An 18,223-nucleotide genomic window follows, 5' to 3' on the forward strand; every position below is an offset into this window, starting at 1 on the left:
TCTTCCTCCTCTTTGTAACAACCTTTTCATGTACTTCAAAAATCTTATGTCCTCTCTCAGACTTCTCCAAACGAAACATATTTTTTTCAATCTTCCTACATAGTCAAGTTTTCTTCCATCATTTTTGTTGCTTTTCTCTGGACTTCCTCCAATTTGTCCACATCTTTCATAAAATGTAGCACCTACAACTGGACACAGAAGAATTACTTCTCATGTCTTGCTTATAACACTCCCAGAACATCCCAGAACTATATTTGCTTTTACAACAGTGATATACTAATAACTCATATTTAGCTTGAAATAACTTTGCATTTGTCCTGATTGTATGCCAGAACATTTGTCCAGATCATTTTGAATTTAGTTCTATTCTTCAAAGAACTTTGAACTGCTCCCAGGTTAGTATCATCTGAAAACTTAATATAACTCTGCCATTATCTAAATCACTGGTGAAGATATTGATCTGAACTAGACCCAGAACTGATCCCTTGAAGTATATGCCCTTTCAACTTGACTGTGAACTGTGAACTACGAAAACTGCTCTCTGGGAACTATTTTTCAACTGGTATGCACCCACCTTATAGTATCTCCATCTAGGTTGCATTTTCCTAACTTAACAGTAGGTCATATGAAACAATATCAAAAGCTTTATTAAAGTCCACATATATCACATCTACCACTTACCCACTATGCACTAGCCATGGCACAACATATATTGCTCTTTTCTGGTCCTCTGGAATCTCTCCCATCATCCAGGACTTGCCAAAAATAATTACTAATGTCTCAAACACCTCCTCAGTCAGATCCTTGAGTTTTTTAGGATGTACTTCAAAAGGTCATGGCATCTTGAAGACTTGTCTTAGTACCTTTTAACTTGTTCTTTACCTATTTTACCCTCTGGGCCTACCTTATTTTTACTGGCATTCACTATATTAGTTACCTAATCCTTACTAGCCTTCTGGTGAAAACTGAAACAGAGAAGTCATTTAGTACTTCTGCTATTGCCACATTATTGCCCCCACGCCAAATTAAGTAACAGGCCTACCTTGTCCTTGGTTTTCCTCTTGTTTCTAATGCATTTGTAAAGTGTTCTCTTGTTACTCTTTATATCTCTAATTTAGTTTTGTGCCCTGGCCTTCTAATTTTGTCCTTATATAATTGTATTATTAGTTTAAATTTATCCTTTGTAATCTGATCTAGTTTCCACTTTTGGTTGGACTCATTTTTTAGTTCAGATCATTGAAGATTTCTTGGTTAAGACAGGGTAATCTCTTGATGGACTTCTTATCTTTCCTGTGTAATGCGCCCTTAATAATGTCTCAAAAAAACTGCCAACTCTTAAACTGTTTTTCCCCTTAAACTTGCTTCCCATGGGATCTGCCAACTCCCCGAATTTGCTAAAGTCTACCTTCTTGAAATACATTATCTTTATTGTACAGTTTCTCTTCTACAATTCCTTAGAACCGTGAACTCTACCATTTTATGATCACTTTTACCTACTCTGCCTTCCATTTTCAAATTCTTAACCAGTTCCTCCCTATTTGTCTAAATCAACTCTAGAACAGCTTCTCCCTTAGTACCTTTCTCTTCCTTCTGAAATTAAAAGTTGTCCCCAATATATTCTAAGAACTATATCTGTATAATAGTATGCCTTGTTATTTTATTTTGCACAAAGTACCATATCAAGGGCAGGCCAGCTAAATCACAACATTAAATTATTAAATAAAGAAACCACATTTATATGGTGACCTATGACTAAAATGTTCTGCAGTAAAATTTTTATGCACAGCCTCCAATTTCTTTAAAAAAAAGTTTAAAAATAAAAGACACTTTAGAAATACAGTAACTGTTCTTAGCATCATATTCAGAGATAGAAGACTCATTTGTATGCATGGCTGGGGGGAAAATAATAAAACTTGCAAACATATTCTGTCTGATGTTATGCAGGTATGTACAGAAGTCTTGAGAGAGAAACCATGGCATCTTCCCATAGTTGCACCTCTTTATTATAATTTAATATTGATATTGTGGTAAAACCTAGAAGCTCCAACAAAGCTATTTCTGCACAGGGGAAAAGTTACAATTGAGGCAAAAAGACATCTCTTAGAAACTGGAAATCAAATCTAGTGAAGAAGATAGAAAGGAACCTAAATCCTGGCAAGTCAATTGTGAAAGTATAATTATGGAGGTCAAAAATTATTTTGAAGAACGGCTAATAAAATAGCATTTTAAGTGTATCAGAAGCAAAATATCTTCCAATCAGTGGGGCAGTAGACAATCAAGAAATATTCAAGGAAGACAAGACCATTGTAGAGAAGCTAAATATATTCTTCACAGCAGTTTTCACAGCAGAGGATGTAAGGGAAGATTCCCACACTTGAGCCATTTTTAATTACAGAGGTAGTAACTTTAATATGCAGTCCATTGCTTATTTCATCATCTATGCTAAATTATTGGCAAATAGCTACAATAATGCCAATTTTTTTTTTTTTAAAAAGGCCGTGGAGGCAATTCTGGCAATTAAAAGCATGTAAGCCTAACTTCAGTTCCTGGTAGATTAGTTGAAATTATAGTAAAAAACCCAATTATCAGACACATATGTGAACATAAGCTGGAGAAGAGTCAACCTGACTTTTTTAAAGAGAAATCATGTCTCACAAATCCATTCAAATATTGTGAGGGTATCAATAAGGATGTGGACAGAGTGATACAGTAGTAGTATACTTGGACTATCAAAAAGCTTTTGTCAAAGTTCCACATCAAAGGCTCTTCTACAAAATAAGCAGTCAGAGGATAAGAGGGAAGGTCCTCTCATTGATCAGTAGTTGATTAAAAGATAGGAAACAAAGGGTAGGAATAAATAATCCATTTTCACAATGGAAAAGTGATAAGCAGCAGGATCCCCAAAGGACCTATTTTGGGGTCTTTACAGTTAAGCAGATTCATAAATGACCTGAACAACAACAAAAAGGTGAACAGCGAGGTAGCAAAAATTCAAGAAAGTAATTCTAAAGCTGAGTGAGAAGAGTTAGAAAGAGATCTTACAACAAAACTGGGTGACTGGGCAATAAACTGGCAGACAAATTCAGCAAAATATCGTGCATCAGAAACAATCCTAATTTTACATATAAAATGAGGGGCTCTAAATTAGCTAATACTACTGATGAAAGGTCTTGGAGACATTGTGTGTAGTGCTCTAAAAACATCTGCTTAATTTGCAGTGGGAATCATGAGGAAACTGATAAATAACAACACAAAATACCATAATGTCACTATATAAATACATAATACTCAAAATTAGAAAAAGTACAGAAAAGGGCAACAAAAATTATTCAGGGTATGAAATCACTTCCATATGGCAAGAGATTAAAAAGACTGAGGCTCTTTGAAAAGTGAATAGGCAGTGTTATTTACTCCTTTATATAATACAAGAAACAGGCATCACTAAGTGAAATTAATAGGCAACAGATTTACAACAAACACAAGAAAATACTTCTACAGGTAATACACAGTTCAGCTGTGGAACTCATTGCCTGGGTCAAAAGTAAGTGAAATTAAAAAAATAGATAAATTCAGGGAGGATAGGCTTATTACTGGCTATTAGCCAGCATAGGCAGGGATGCAACCGTAAGTGGATGGATGACTTGATAATTGCCCTGTTCTGTTCATGCCCTTTGAAGCAACAAGCACTGACCACTGTCAAAAGGTAGGGTCTTGGGCTAGATAAAACCTGTACAGCCATTACTATGTTTTTACATATTGCCTCACAAGAGATCTTGCTATAGAGTGCTGTCCCTCTCGACTTTCCTCTCACACGTTGTGGCTTCAAAGCTACAATATAACCAAATTCCCTCTTTGCTCTGATTGAGCCTTGCAGGTTGATGTACAGAACATGATGCAAGGGCTCAGCTGAGCGTTCAGGCCTTCGCCTAAGGAAGCAGGTGTCAATCTGTTCAGTTTCAGTTGCAATTTTTAGAGAGCTTCCCTGGTTTTTGTTATTTTATAGTGATTTATGAATCAATTGAGAGGCCTGAATGGACATTTCATTTATACATCAACAATAAATATGCACCCAGCATTCTGTCTAATTTGTTCTATGGTGGAATTAAAGTCACTATATTGTGTGTATATATTGCTCAACTTGTAAGATTTGGGAAAATGAAACACTTAAGTACTCACAGTAACATGTTCCCCTGAGTGGATTTCCGAGGTACCGATTTTCAGAGTCACAACTGCAGAAATAAAAATGAACTGAATTACTATTAAGCACACTTTATAATTTTAATACAATTTTAGAGTGAACATTTTTCCAGCAGTTTCAATGTATTAGAGTTTTAACTTATAAGTTAAATGTTAATGTAAGATAGTTACAAGGAAATACAACAGCACTGTTTTTGCTATACCTTATTATTAAGTTCACGGGAAATTTGAGATCTGGAATGTATATAGGAAGAGGTTTAGATGAGAGTCCTAAAAGTTCAAAATTTCTCCATGGTTCATTTTGTTTTGTGTATTTCCTTAGTAAACATATTCTACAGCAGAAATACACTATACAGTTATTCCTTGTTAACATCCACAGCTTCAACCAAATAGATTAAAAAACAAAAACAATCAAATTTTAAATAAACAGCAGCAGAGGCAAAATAAAGAGTATGGTATGGTGTCTTTCAAAATTCATATCCTGTTTGTTCTATCTGCTATAAATTACAACTGTCATCACTTCCCTTTCATGTTCTCCAAAATTCACTTCTTAGCATGGCAACAATGTGGGGAGTGGCCATTTTGTGTATTGTTACATGTACTGTAGAGATGTAGGAGGCAAAAAAGGAATGAGATTGTTCAAAAAAAATTATTAGTATTCTTAGTCTTACTTTTATGTTTATTTAACTGCTAATGTACTAATTAACATTTGCTCAGATGTGTGTAAGTCATAATTCAAATAAATCTTGAGAATCAGACTTTTTAAAAAATATAGAAACTACAGTATGGTGTTAGGCTACAGCCTAGGAGCAGTGATAAACACTCCTGCCCAAGATCCTCTTATGCTGAGTAGGGTAAGAGAACAATTTTCATCCCCCTGTTTTATGAAAGTACACCATTTTGGGAGGATACAGGGAGCAGCAGCCGTGTGCTCTGGGATTCAGCTTGCTTTCCATCCCATTCCCCAGACTATCAGGGAGTGAGGCGAAAGTACTTACATTCCATGCATGCCTCTCCTACCTGGCTGGTGAAGGCACCCTTTACTTTATGGGCTGCAGCATCTCCTTTGTGTATCCAGCTACCTTTGCTAACCAACACAGCAGCATGTAACACCGGGGAAAAAGCCACAGTTTTACCTGCTACTTGCCACTCATCAACTACTTCCCATCAAACTGAGTTTACCTTTGTGGTGAAGCCCCCTGAACTATACTGAACCCCAGGAACCAATATCCAAGAGTAATACAACCGTGAAAAACTTCCAATTCAATTCTGTTGAACGACTCTAATGCCATTTATGCTCCGCTTAGCCCTTAAGCACCTAAAAATAACAGTGCTCCTTCCACCACAGTTCCACCAGTCTCCATACCGTTTTTGTTTCCTCTCACTTGACCCACTGTACATAGAATGCCCTTCCCCAAACCTGTCCTCTAAGTTACCTTCCTTATCTCATTCAAATACTCCCTTGAAAATCACTTCTGCCATCTTGTCTCTGAAAAGTAGCGGGACAGAGAAGAGGAACAGAGCAGTCTAGGGCTGTGTCCAGACTCAGGGGTTTTTTCGAAAAAAGTAGCCTTTTTTCGAAAAAACTTCACCTGCGTCCAGACTCAAGCCGCGTTCTTTCGAAATTAAATCGAAAGAATGTGGCTTTTCTTTCGACGGCGGTAAACCTAATTCTACAAGGAAGAACGCCTTTTTCGACGGAGATCCATCGAAAGTAAGTGAGTGTGGACGGGGGGAGGCCTTTTTTTCGAAAATATTGGCCTCCAGGAAGAAGCCCTGGTGGACATTCTGGGGCATGGCTTGCAGGTCTGTGGTTCCTGTCTGCAGCCATTTCTTAAAGGGACAGGCACCCTCACAGCCACTTGTTGCAGAGAAGGAGCCAGAGCACACGGCTACTTTGGTGCAGCATGTCCCAGCCCCAAGACCATCCTGGCCCTTCCACAGATCCTTCTGGGGACCCAGCCAAGGGCTCCAAACGCCGGGCACCATCCTGGTCTGGCCCAGAGCTCAAGAGCCTTCTGGAGCTCTGGGGAGAGGAGGAGGCCTTACAGGCCCTCAAAAGCCGGCGGCGAAATGCCGACATTTATGGCCGCATGGCAGAAGCCCTGGCCCAGAAGGGCCACTACCCCCGCACCCAGGACCAGGTGCGCTCCAAAGTAAAAGAGCTGCGCCAGGGGTACGTCAAGGCCAGGGAGGAGAGCTCCCGTTCTGGGGCAGCCCCCTACTACTGCCCTTACTACACCGAGCTGGACCAGATCCTGGGTGGCAGTGGTGAAGCACGCACACCACGGCAGTTCGTCCAGTCAGGATTGGCAGACCCCGTGGTGGACGCTCCCGAGCAGGACCCAGAGCAGTCTGGAGACGGGGACATGGTGCCAGAGGAGGAGGACAGTGAGGAGACGGCAACCCTCACCCTGGAGCCAGTCACCCAGACCCCAGAGGCCTCCCAGGTGTCATCTGGCGCAGGAGAGGAAGCAGCAGGTGAGTACAGTGAGGTTGTGTAACACCCGGGGGGGGGGGAGAGGTAGGTGTGTGATGCACAAGGGAAACCTGTCATGCTCAGGCTGATGCCCAGGTCACACACAGTGTTACCTTCAGAATGTCTGATTCCCCTGTCTCAAGGAGAGGGCATGCCCTTTTGGACAGCTGTTGCACACATGACTGATTGTGATAGAAATGTAGCCGTGTTACTCTGATCTGAGGAAGTGGATCTGGCCCACGAAAGCTCATCCCCTAATAAACCATCCTGTTAGTATTTTAAGTGCTACAGAGTCCAGTTTTTTAGGACTGATTGTGTCTTCTTCTTTTCCTCCACAGCCGGACCAGCCATGCAAGAGGGCCGCAGCACCCCAGCCCCACCTCCATCTCCATCTCCATCTCGGGGACATGGGAGCCGCAGACACAGGCGTGTCTATGCGGACATCCTCAGGCAGCACGTGGAGGCCGTGCAGGAGCTAACTCCATCCTCAGAGAGAGGGCGGAGGCAGAGGATCGCTGGCGTGGCCGGCTGATGGAGGAGCTGGTCCTGCAGCGCACGTTCCTGACTGCCACTCTCAGGGAGGTCTGCGGCTTGCCTGCTCCTGTGCCTGGTCCTGCTCCTCCAGGACCCCATGACCCCACCCCACCAAACCCCCCTTCCACAACAGCATCCCTTTCCCCCCTTGGACCTCCCTCTCCCCCAGCCCCCCCAGTTCCCCAGCTCCTCTCTCCCCCTGGCCCTCCTCTCCCCCAGGCCTCCACGTCCCAAGAGCACCCCAGCCAGCCAACTGACAGGTGCACCACCCGATCCCGTGGCCATGGAGCACCCCGAACACGAGGCCCAGGCAGGAGAGGGAAATCAGGCAAGCACCGTGCAACCTGATCCCCTTCCCCCCTCCAGGTTTCAAGTCCCCTTCCCCCCTCCAGGTTTCAAGTCCCCTTCCCCCCTCCAGGTTTCAAGTCCCCTTCCCCCCTCCAGGTTTCAAGCACCCCTATCACCCCAGTTAAAGCACAAAGAAAGGGTTCAACAAAATGTTTATTGTAAATAGTTTTGTCAACATCAAAAATGAAAAAAAAAGTTTTTTTATGTTTGCAACACGTATACTATTTTTTGAGAGATATTTAAAAAAAATTAAACAGAACATATTATTTTGCAACAAACCCTGGTGTTAATGATTTCTCCAAACAGGGTCAGGAGATGGGTTGTGGAGGGAAGCTTCTATTGGGCCAGGGCCCAGTACCCAGGCAGAAGCCCCTCAGTACAGTCAGTGGCCTCCACTTGAGAATTGCTCCTGTAGGGCCTCCCGTATGCCAACAGCAGACCGGTGAGCCTGGCGGATGGCAGCAGTCAAGGGCTGGGCAAAGTGCCTCTCCTGGCCATCAGCACCGCTACCCCACCCTGGTAGGAAGGCCTCCCCTTTCCTCTCCACCAGGTTATGGAGAACGCAACACGCGGCCACCACCTCAGGGATGTTGCTCTCCCCCATGTCTAGGCGTGTGAGCAAGCACCGGAATCTGCCTTTTAAACGTCCAAATGCACATTCCACCTGGTTGCGAGCCCGGTTAAGGTGAGCATTAAACTGCTCCTTGCTCGCATCCAGGTGGCCGGTGTAGGGCTTCATCAGCCACGGCATCAGGGGGTAGGCAGCATCAGCCACTATGCACACCGGCATGTGCACATCCCCAACCGCAAACTCGTGATGTGGGAAAAATGTTCCTGCCTGAAGCCTCCGGTAGAGGTACGAGTTCCTGAAGATGCGGGCATCGTGTGCCCGCCCTGACCACCCAACACAAATGTTCGAAAACTGGCCACGATGGTCGACCAGGGCCTGGAGGACCATAGAAAAGTAGCCCTTTCTGTTGATGAATTGAGCTGCTCGATGGGGCGGTGCACGGATTGGAATGTGTGTCCCATTGAGCGCTCCTCCACAATTCGGGAAGCCAAGGGCAGCAAAGCCGGCCATGACGCTGTCCAGATCTTGTAGACAGATGAGCCTGGTGAGCAGCTCCGAATTGATGGCCCTCACCACCTGCAGAACGAGACAGACAACAAAATGTTAGAAGGGGTGCCTTATCTCTTAGGAGGAGAACCCACCGCCCACCTTCCCTCTCAAACACCCTGGGAATCCCCTCCTCAGAACCCCCCCCCCAACAATTCAGGGTGAGTGGAGGAGCTCCCTCCCACTCCCACTCCACTTGGCCCTTCCTGACAGTCTCCCTTCCCCCCACCCCAAACTGTGACTGTCCCCAGACAATGACTTACCTCCATCAGGATGGATCCAACGGTAGACCTGCCCACTCCAAATTGGTGTCCCACGGAGTGGTAGCTGTCGGGGGTTGCCAGCTTCCAGAGGGCAATGGCGACCCTCTTTTCCAGGGGGATAGCAGGCCGCAGGTGGGTGTCTTGCCGTTGCAGAGCAGGGGCGAGCCAGGTACACAGCTCCTGGAAAGTGGTCTTTCGCATCCTGAAGTTGCGTAGCCACTCTTAGTCATCCCAGATCTCCATCACGAGCCGGTCCCACCAGTCAGAGCTGGTGTCAAACCTCCAAACACGCCTGTCCACAAAGAAGTTTGGAGGCAAGGGCAGTGCGGCTGCTTGACGGAGGAGCCCTTCGTACCTCTGGTCTGGGTCCAGCTGGGGAAGTAGCCTCATGACTGTGTCATGCAGATGCAGCAACAGTTGCAGTATGATGGTGTGGGGCCATCGCCTGCCCAGGGGCAGCTCTGGCTCCATGCCACAAAAATGGGTCTCATACAGAAAAACCTCCAGAGAAAAAAGCTGCTGGGGTGTCCCAGCAAGCTGAGCACTCCAAACCAGCACTGCAATGCCTTGCTTACCTCCTCGAGGGACAGCAAAGGCAGCTGCAGGAGCAGAGCAACGGGTGTTCAGGAGTGTCCCTTTAACCACGCCGCGTCTCTGCAAAGGGCAGGCAGGCAGCAGCACCCGGAAGGAAATGCTGCCCCCATGCCCTGGCAGAAGCAGTTCCGGGTGGCTTTGAATTTCGAAAGAGCGTCCAGCAGTCAGGACGCTCTTTTTCGAAAAAGCGGATCGATTTTCCGATCCGCGTATTGTAGTCTAGACGCGCTCTTTCGAAAGAGGCTCTTTTGAAAGATACTTTCGAAAGCGGCTTGCAGTCTAGACATAGCCTAGATGTGTTCTTGCCTTCCTAGATAACCATGATCTCTTATTACTGTCACTCTCCCTCCCCCCCCCCCGTGTTTATTACTTTCACTTATGTTGCAGTTCAATTGTGAACTTTTGTGGGGCAGGAACTATATTTTTGTTTGTGTTTCGAGGCAAAACCATTTTTGGAGCACTGAGAAAATTGTTATAATAAATACAATAACAACGAAATGAGAAAAAACATGAAGCAAAACCTAGGATTCCCTAGCTGTCTCTAAAGCAGTTCCTCATAATCAAAGCTTGTTGCCACTAGGTTTTTATCAAGTAATTTCTTGAGGTAGTTACTTTTAATGCTAAATAAGATGCGGCAGTAGATATTGTGTAGATGACAAGGCATATCAATGCCAGAAAGTTGAAAAATATCCCTGTCCTATTTATAAAATAAATTGCTCCCTTCAGCTTTATAACTTATGAAATATCCTACAGAATTTCAGTGATGAAATGAACAAAGATTATAAGAAATTACTCTAAAAACCTACATAATAGAAAATTATAACCTCTCTCTTGGTTTTATGAACTATGCCACAGAATTCTTTTAGAAGAGTTATAATTTTCATACATTTTATAGGATGGTTCAGAAAACTAAGAGAAAAGTTATCATTATGTATTAATTTCTAAAGATGTTTTTCCCCTAAGGGAAGGTGTGGAATCAGTCAGTTATTGGGGGGGTTTATTATTATTTTTCATCTCTTTGTGCTCTCCAAGAAACTTCAGCTGCAATAGAATGTTGCATTATATTTATTTTATTTATGAGAAATATTGAAAAACTGCTTAACTTAGATGTCATATCATCTAGCAATTTGCTGAATCCAGAGTATACTCTAATTACACCAGCTTACCTCCTAAGAGAAAAACAATTTAAGTTTTAATTTACTCATATCTGTTTTGCTGTTGATCTCCTTTAATGGTTCTCCAATGTAATATTTGATAGTTATTGTTCTCATTTTTATTCAAAAATGGGGGAAAGTACCAGCAAGTCTTTGTTACAATATGATAGAAGAAAATAAGCATCAATGACATTTACGACATAACTTGATTTTCCCATGGTATTAATGCTGCTTTTCATAGTTTTGTTTGTTTGTCTATTATACTTTTCAAACAGCTTATCTGTGTACTAAAGAAGAAGAAAATAGCACCCATCACCCTGAAAGAACTGTTGCAAATTACAGTATAATGGCAAATGTCTCATTCTATATAGCTAAAAGAGTCCTAAAATTAGCACTCCAGTGAAAGTATTATGCAAGACACAGCACTCCAAAGTTATTATGAGTGCTAGTTTTCTGTTCATTGTCTCAGTAACCTCATCACTTATTAAGTGCATGCATATTGTATTACACACAAAAACAATGGTAAAAATATTTAAATGTGGCAAAATCTAGCACTCACAAATAGGAAATACCAGAATTAAGCTTTATTGTACAACCCTGATTCAGCCCCTTGTTTGTCTATAGAGACGCTGCCCCATTTGTTGCAAAAGTTTCATCACACTGACATCCAAACAGTCCATCAGACCTTTGCCACTGCATAGACCTCTGCCACTTGAACTAACATAGCAACTGACAGCAACAGTAAAGCATCATTCCTTCTACGTGAGTCTCATCACACAAAAAGGAGATGAGACACACAGTTTGCCAATTGATTTCACTTTTAATTGCTGAGAGCAGGGAAATGATGAGATTTAGGATTCTAGATTCCAGACTCCAGAGGAAAGTATGTTCTAGTGGGCACTGATTCTTCTGTCTCTGTCCCCTAGATTAATCCCTTCTGTACCAGCTCCTCCAACCTGTCCCTGGCCCTTTTCTTTCTTACTCTGGCACCTTGTCCACACAGTCCTGATCTCTGCTACTCAAGTTTCTCTTCCTAGTGCCAATCTCTCTTTGCCCAACCAGGCCTACTCTCCCTTTTGGGCTCACTATCTGAATCCCATACTCCCCTCCCCTCAAGTCTCAGTCTCTCTGCCCGCCTACATCCAGTGACAGTCTCCTTGTGTGGAACCTTCTAATCTCACAGCTATTCACCCAATGTCTCTTCCCAGCTCCTTATCCCAGATGGCTATCTATTGCAGTCTATGCCTAGCTATTCCCTGGTGTTCCCTCACATCCCTCCTTCTTGTCAAATGTTTATCCTTCCCTCCAACCCATTCTCCACCACACTAGTTGTTAGTCCCAGTCTCCTTGTCCAGACAATCTGCTCACTTCTCCACATCTTCTAATCTCAGAGCTAGCCAACTGATTCTTACTACTCTCCTCCATTTCCCTCACTAACTCCTAACCCCGTATTTTTGCCTATCCAGTTTTGGCCTCCTCTGTCCCAGCTCACAGTTCTAGTCTCTTTCCTCAACCAGTAGCAGACTACCCCCCCCCACCCCAATATCCAGTCACAGTTTCTCGGCTCAGCACACCAAGCTCCTTATCCATATCTATTCTTTTTCCCTCCCCTGGCTCTGACTTTAGTCCATTCTGCACTGAAATCAAACAGCTTCCTTCTCTATACTGCTTCTGTGCCAGCAGGAGAGTCACAGAGAATGTGACAATGACAGACTCCCTCTGTTCCAAGTGAAACCAGCTTAACTGTTAGAGCTCTGTGTTGGTGCATGCTCACTTAAGTCAGATGTGCAAGAGAATGGGGCAAACAAATGCCACTCAAGTGCAGTCTGGTCAGAACTAGAGCTGTGAGAGGCTCAAATATGCTCATTTTGGATGGAATCTTCAAGATTTCAGCTGCTAAATATCAAAGGAGTTTCCACTGTGCATGAGAAATATTTTTCTAAAACTTATATTATTCCCAAATCTGTGAAGATTTTTGTGGGGATGGCATAAAGCAAATCCCTGACACAAAGGCCACTGTCTGTCAAATGGCAAGTTTTTAGAGCTATTCAAAGAAAAAAGTCTCAATTTTTTACTATGATCAATTCAATGTATTTTCCCTGGCCCCATTTTTGTAAATGGCTGAACCATTTAGACACAAATTTTCCCCCAAAAAATTAGCCTGAAGCAGATATCTGGCAGAGAAAATGTATCTAAGTCTGACAACATAATAAGCAACTGAAAACCAGGTCTTTCCCAGGGGAAGTGTTGGGTAACCTTAACAGTAGAATCATAATGCATGGCAGGACTATTATCTAGACCAATCCTAACAGGATTTTGTCCAATTTGTTCTTTAAAAACTCCATTAATGGAGATTCCACAGCCTCCCTAGGCAATTTACTGGAGTTTAACCATCTTCGCAATTAGGAAGTTTTTCCTGGGGTCCAACCTAAACCACCCTTGCGGCAGCTTAAGGCCATTGTTTCTTGCCTTATCCTTAAGAGGTTAATGAAAACAAACTCTCTCCCTCCTCTTTTTTATGTGCTTCAAAACTGTTATGTTCCTTCTTAGTCTTCCTCTTTCCAAACTAAACAAATACGTTTTCCCCCAATTTTCCTACACAGGTCATATTTTCTAGATCTTTAATAATTTTTGTTACTCTTCTCTGAACTTTCTCCCGTTTGTCCACATCTTTCCTGAGATGTATAACCCAGAAATTAACAAAATATTTCAATTGAGACCTACTCAGCATAGAGTAGAACAGAAAAATTACTTCCTGTGTGTTGTTTACAACACTCCTGCTAATACATCCCAGAATTTTGTTTGTTTGGGGGGCAAAAATCTTACTTGTTTTACTCATATTTAGCTTGTGATCCACCATGATGCCCCAGATCCCTTTTTGCGGTACTGCTCATTAGACACTCATTTTGCAACTGTGCCACTGACTGTTAACCCTGTCAAAGAGAGCTACTATACTTGTCTTGAAATGATTTGTTCTTGTTAAATCCATGCTCTTACCTATGACCTTATTTCAGGGGCGGATATAGGGCAGGGCGAATGGGGCGGACGCCCCCGGCCCCGCGCTTAAAAAAGCCCCGCGCATGCGCTGTGGCGCCACCGCGCATGCACATGGCGTCGTGGCGCATGCGCCGTGGCAAAGGGGGGGCCCCGCAGAGTTATGCTGCTCGGGGCCCCGCAAAACAGTCATCTGCCCGTCTTATTTCTTCTAGGTATTTGCAAATTGATTGCAGATAGCGTTCCAAACATTCTTATAATGAAAATTCTCCACTCTCGTGGAAACTCTTGTGGGTGGGTGTCAATCACTGAAATCTCCACAATGGTACCTCCACTAAATTCCACCGTAGCCATTTCAGCAAAAGAAATGTTTGTCCACCCACCTCAGCCCCCCAAGAAAACATCTTGCCATCCAATCTGCAATCCTCTGGCTCTGTTATGAGCTTCCCGCTGGCTCCATGGTAGTGTGAGATCTGCAGAGAGGAAAGCTCTACAGCAAATCCACCCACAGTGTGTGTTAACTTTTCTGCATCAACTCAGTGGGACCAGACAAGGATGATGGGCGTGTCCTGCTCCAGTCCAAACTATAGTCTATAGCAGTGATTCCCAACCTGTGGTCCAGGGACTCCTGTTGGTCTGCAATGGTACTGTAGGGGTCAGCAGAAAATAGAAATTCAAATAAATGCACAGAGCCTCTCTCAGCCAGCACGTCCTTCAACCATGGCTGGGAGCTCAGAGCCAATGTGTTTGTGCCAGCAGTTAGCAAGTCCCTCAGCCCATGCAGCTTCCCAAGCAGGCTGAGGGACGTGGCTTGGGAAACTGCATGGGCTGAGGGATGTGCAGGCTGCAGGCACAGCTATATTGTTTGGGAGGGGGTGTAAAATGTTAATAGATTGAAAAGGGGTCCATATGCTTGAAAAAGGTTGGGAGCCACTGGTCTATAGTCTCTTCTAGTTTCCTAATACAGATATTGGAACTATGAAGGTCTCTCCTCCATACATTGATCTGGGGAAGATGATCACAGGAATAAATAGCACTTTGTTCTACTATAATTTGCTTTCATCCAAAGATCGCAAAGCACTTTGAGTAACTTGATTTTTCACACAAGTCTCATAGCTTAAACACAAGCATATAAAATTACATCAAGTTTTTTTGAAAAAGTCTTTAAGTTTGAAACTTTTAAAAGAAGGGCTTAGGCACAATGCACTATTGATTTCTTTTTGAAATGGAGCATTTTAATAAATCTGCTTCTCTTTCCCTGTCATTAATATGGTTTAATTGTGTCTATTACAATAACAAGATTATATTTTCTATAACCGATGTAATTATGTGATGCAAGTTATTGTGAGATATCAGGACATATTTAATTGCTCTATCCATTACATGTTTCACAGATAGAATTTGAATATTACAAGTTAGGCAGTATTCAGAAAATACCATCTTTCATATTGGAACACAAATATTCTTAGTTTTATACAATACAAAAGGTTAAACATTCCAGTCTATTCAGCTTGTAGATGATAAATACCTTGATCTCAATCTATGAGACAATGTTTTATAGAGAAAATATAACAATCAAAACATTCTTACATTTGAACAGACTTGAAACTTTCAGGATTCATGTGTCAGGTTATCATTTCAGAATTAAAATGTTCACAACTTCGAAGTACTGTGACTACAATGGCTGTCCGCAAGCATGTTGTGTTGCACGTTTTTTGTTATTCGCTAGTTTTAATCTGTGAATCTAAAAGCAAGCATTTTATATCTAGGAAACTGTAATTTGTTTTGTGAGGCTCTACACTGAACAGTTCTGTGTTTACTTTAAAAAACTTCTTAGAGAATTTCTTCTATTGTGTAATGAAGAGGCATTTAATTGTACAAGATTCTATCAAAAGTTTAATTCTGAAAAAATAATTACATTAAAAGCAAAAATATTATTTCTAATTCTAGTGTATTCCACATCAATAAAGCATAACCTATGGGGCGCTGATCACCAACAAAATATTTTTTTTTATTCTTCTTTTTCTTAAGACAAGTTCACTTTCTAATGAACTGATAACGATCATTTTACTAATCAATGCTGTCTACCTTTTATATTATATTATATATAGTACTACTTCTACTTGTCAAACTATCCTGCCTTGATTATGAATTCCTTTCCTTGGGAGCATGCAAGTCTTTTATTACAATTATTATTTGTGTTACAATAACACCTATCATGCTGACTGTGCTAACCAATCCTCGCAATGGGGGGGAGGGCATTAATCACACTAAATAATGTATAATCTAAATACACAAGGCAGACAAGTGGTGAGAGAAGAAATACATTAAGTGAAGTGGCTTCCCCAGTGTCACAGAGCAAGGCAGTCACAGAAGCAGGTACAGAACCCATGTCTCATCATTTTATGGCATGTCTATCAGACCAAATTGCCTCCCATAGGCATGTACAGTAAAACTCCAGTGGTCCGGCATCCAATGGTCCAGCACTCCTGGAACATGGAAGTGCTCTGGGCAGCTGGACAATTGGAGCTGCTCTGTCCCCAGCTTCCCCATTCAGCCACTGCTGAAACTGACCAGTGGCTGACTCAGGGAAGCCGGGGCAAAGCAGCTGGGGTGCTGCCGGGTTGGTCCCCTAGCACCGCCCCTTGGCGCTGTGGGACCAGCCTGGCAGCACCCCAGCTGCTCTGCCCCAGACTTCCCCAAGTCAGCCGCCGGTCAGTTTCAGCAGCGGCTGACTTGGGAAAGTCTAGGGCAGAGCAGCTAAGGTGCTGCCAGGCTGGTCCCACAGCGCCGAGGGGCGCATCCCCCCCACTCCACCCCAGACCCTTTATAGTCCCCCCTTCTGATAGTCTGGCATATGTGATAACCCGGCACCCCCTGGGTCCTAAAGGTGCCGGATTATCGGAAGTTTACTGTAGTTGACTGGATCTTCCTAGATTCCCATCTCAAGAATGTCATACTACACAGCTTTTATATAAATAATAATCATGTAAACCAAAAAAGTGAGTGTACACATCTTGAAGATACTCCTACAGCCTGTCTAAAGCAATATAAATATCAGTGATGTTGAAAAAAAAGTCTATTGTAAGAAAAAATTGACGGCATTTTAATATTTTATCCTTTGCAATTTAATCTCACATACATATCAGTTCTTATCTCTAAGAACCATTAACTCCTTCAAACAGCTACAGAATTGACCTTCAGCACTCCTGAAAGAATTATGGCAATGAAATTTTAAAGTTAGCCATTTTACCTGTTCCAGCACAATGCATGAACAACAGATGTAATGCCTGTAATATAAAACCAAGCTAAGCAATGCATTAAACAGCAACAAAATATTCTGATATATGTCCATGTTTTATTGCCTATTTTCAGCTGAAAGATACCACTTAAATGTATAGTTTTTCAGCACAGTAAAAAATGAATCAAATATTTTTTTTTGAACAAGTGTTCTGGGTTCTCTCCCCCCCCCCAAAAAATATGTACTTTAGCTTCCAGTTCAGTTCTGCCTAGTAAGTTGATATTCTTCTATTAAGCACGTACACTGCTTTTTATAAGTTAAAAAATATGGTTTCAATTACCAAAGCTCTAGTCACTGAATTAATTCTATCATCATAGTACTTTAGTTATTTCAGTAATTGTTTTGTACTTTTTCAAAAAATCCAATATATTTTTTCAAATGGTATCTACATTCAAATGTACATACCTGAATTAGTTATACCTGAAACATACTGTATATTTCAAATCTCTGAAGCAGGAATTACATTAGATCCTTTATATGTGCTATAGGACTACAATCATTTGCCTTAAGTGGTACAAATGAATTATCAGTACTACTCTGGCATATTTCCAAAAATACATCTCCTATTTCCAAGGACAAAGGGAAGAATGGTTTTACCAGGTTACTTACAAATTCTATGATTTGTTCACTGACCTTTTGATGGCCTGCTATTTCCAGTTATTCTCTAACCCGTTCCTCATTTATCCCTTAAAAATTAAAGGTTTAATTTTATTTTTCACTATTTACTTAGAGGTCAAATTACAGAACATGGACAAATGGATAATTAATATGCCTGACTTAATATATTCATGAACTGGCTAACAATATCTTGTTTATTTATCTACACCCTATGACCCTTTCCAAGAATACCTGTTTCCATTAACATCCAAGGGTTGTTTTAATTTATGGAAAAACCTATCATATTGTCTCAAGGCACTTAATGATTCAAATACAGTCTTTTATGAAGCTGCACAAAGCATTGTATATAATGTGTCCTACCACAAGCACTCTTCTATGAATAGTCTACAAAGGTTGCATGACTACTGAAGACATTCAAGTATTGTAACCTTTTAAGAACTGTAGTAGTCTGATGCGAAACATATAAGTAAACAGTCAGTATTGATGATCAATGTTTCCCAGCAACTAAAGGTGTGCTCTCGTGTCACTCCTACCCTTCATATAATATAAGCTATTGTTAAGTTTACATTAACAGCTTCCAAGATATTATGAATCAATACTAATGGTTGAAATGATTTCTATGTG

General features: G+C 42.0%; 1 protein-coding gene across 11 annotated transcripts in view; it reads right to left on the bottom strand.

The window, feature by feature from the left end:
- ATRNL1 (attractin like 1) overlaps positions 1-18,223 on the bottom strand; it is a 1,022,331-nt gene that overhangs the window by 580,933 nt on the left and 423,175 nt on the right. For all 11 annotated transcript variants that reach the window (XR_012905693.1, XR_012905692.1, XM_075935407.1 and 8 more), the window contains one exon: positions 4,177-4,229. Coding sequence is in view for 9 of the 11 variants with exons in the window: in XM_075935407.1 (XP_075791522.1) it covers positions 4,177-4,229 (53 nt within the window). In the remaining 2 variants the exon portion in view is untranslated. The remainder of the gene's footprint in view (positions 1-4,176; positions 4,230-18,223) is intronic.

This window comes from Pelodiscus sinensis, chromosome 8 (assembly GCF_049634645.1).
Source record: "Pelodiscus sinensis isolate JC-2024 chromosome 8, ASM4963464v1, whole genome shotgun sequence".
Lineage (NCBI taxonomy): Eukaryota > Metazoa > Chordata > Testudines > Trionychidae > Pelodiscus > Pelodiscus sinensis.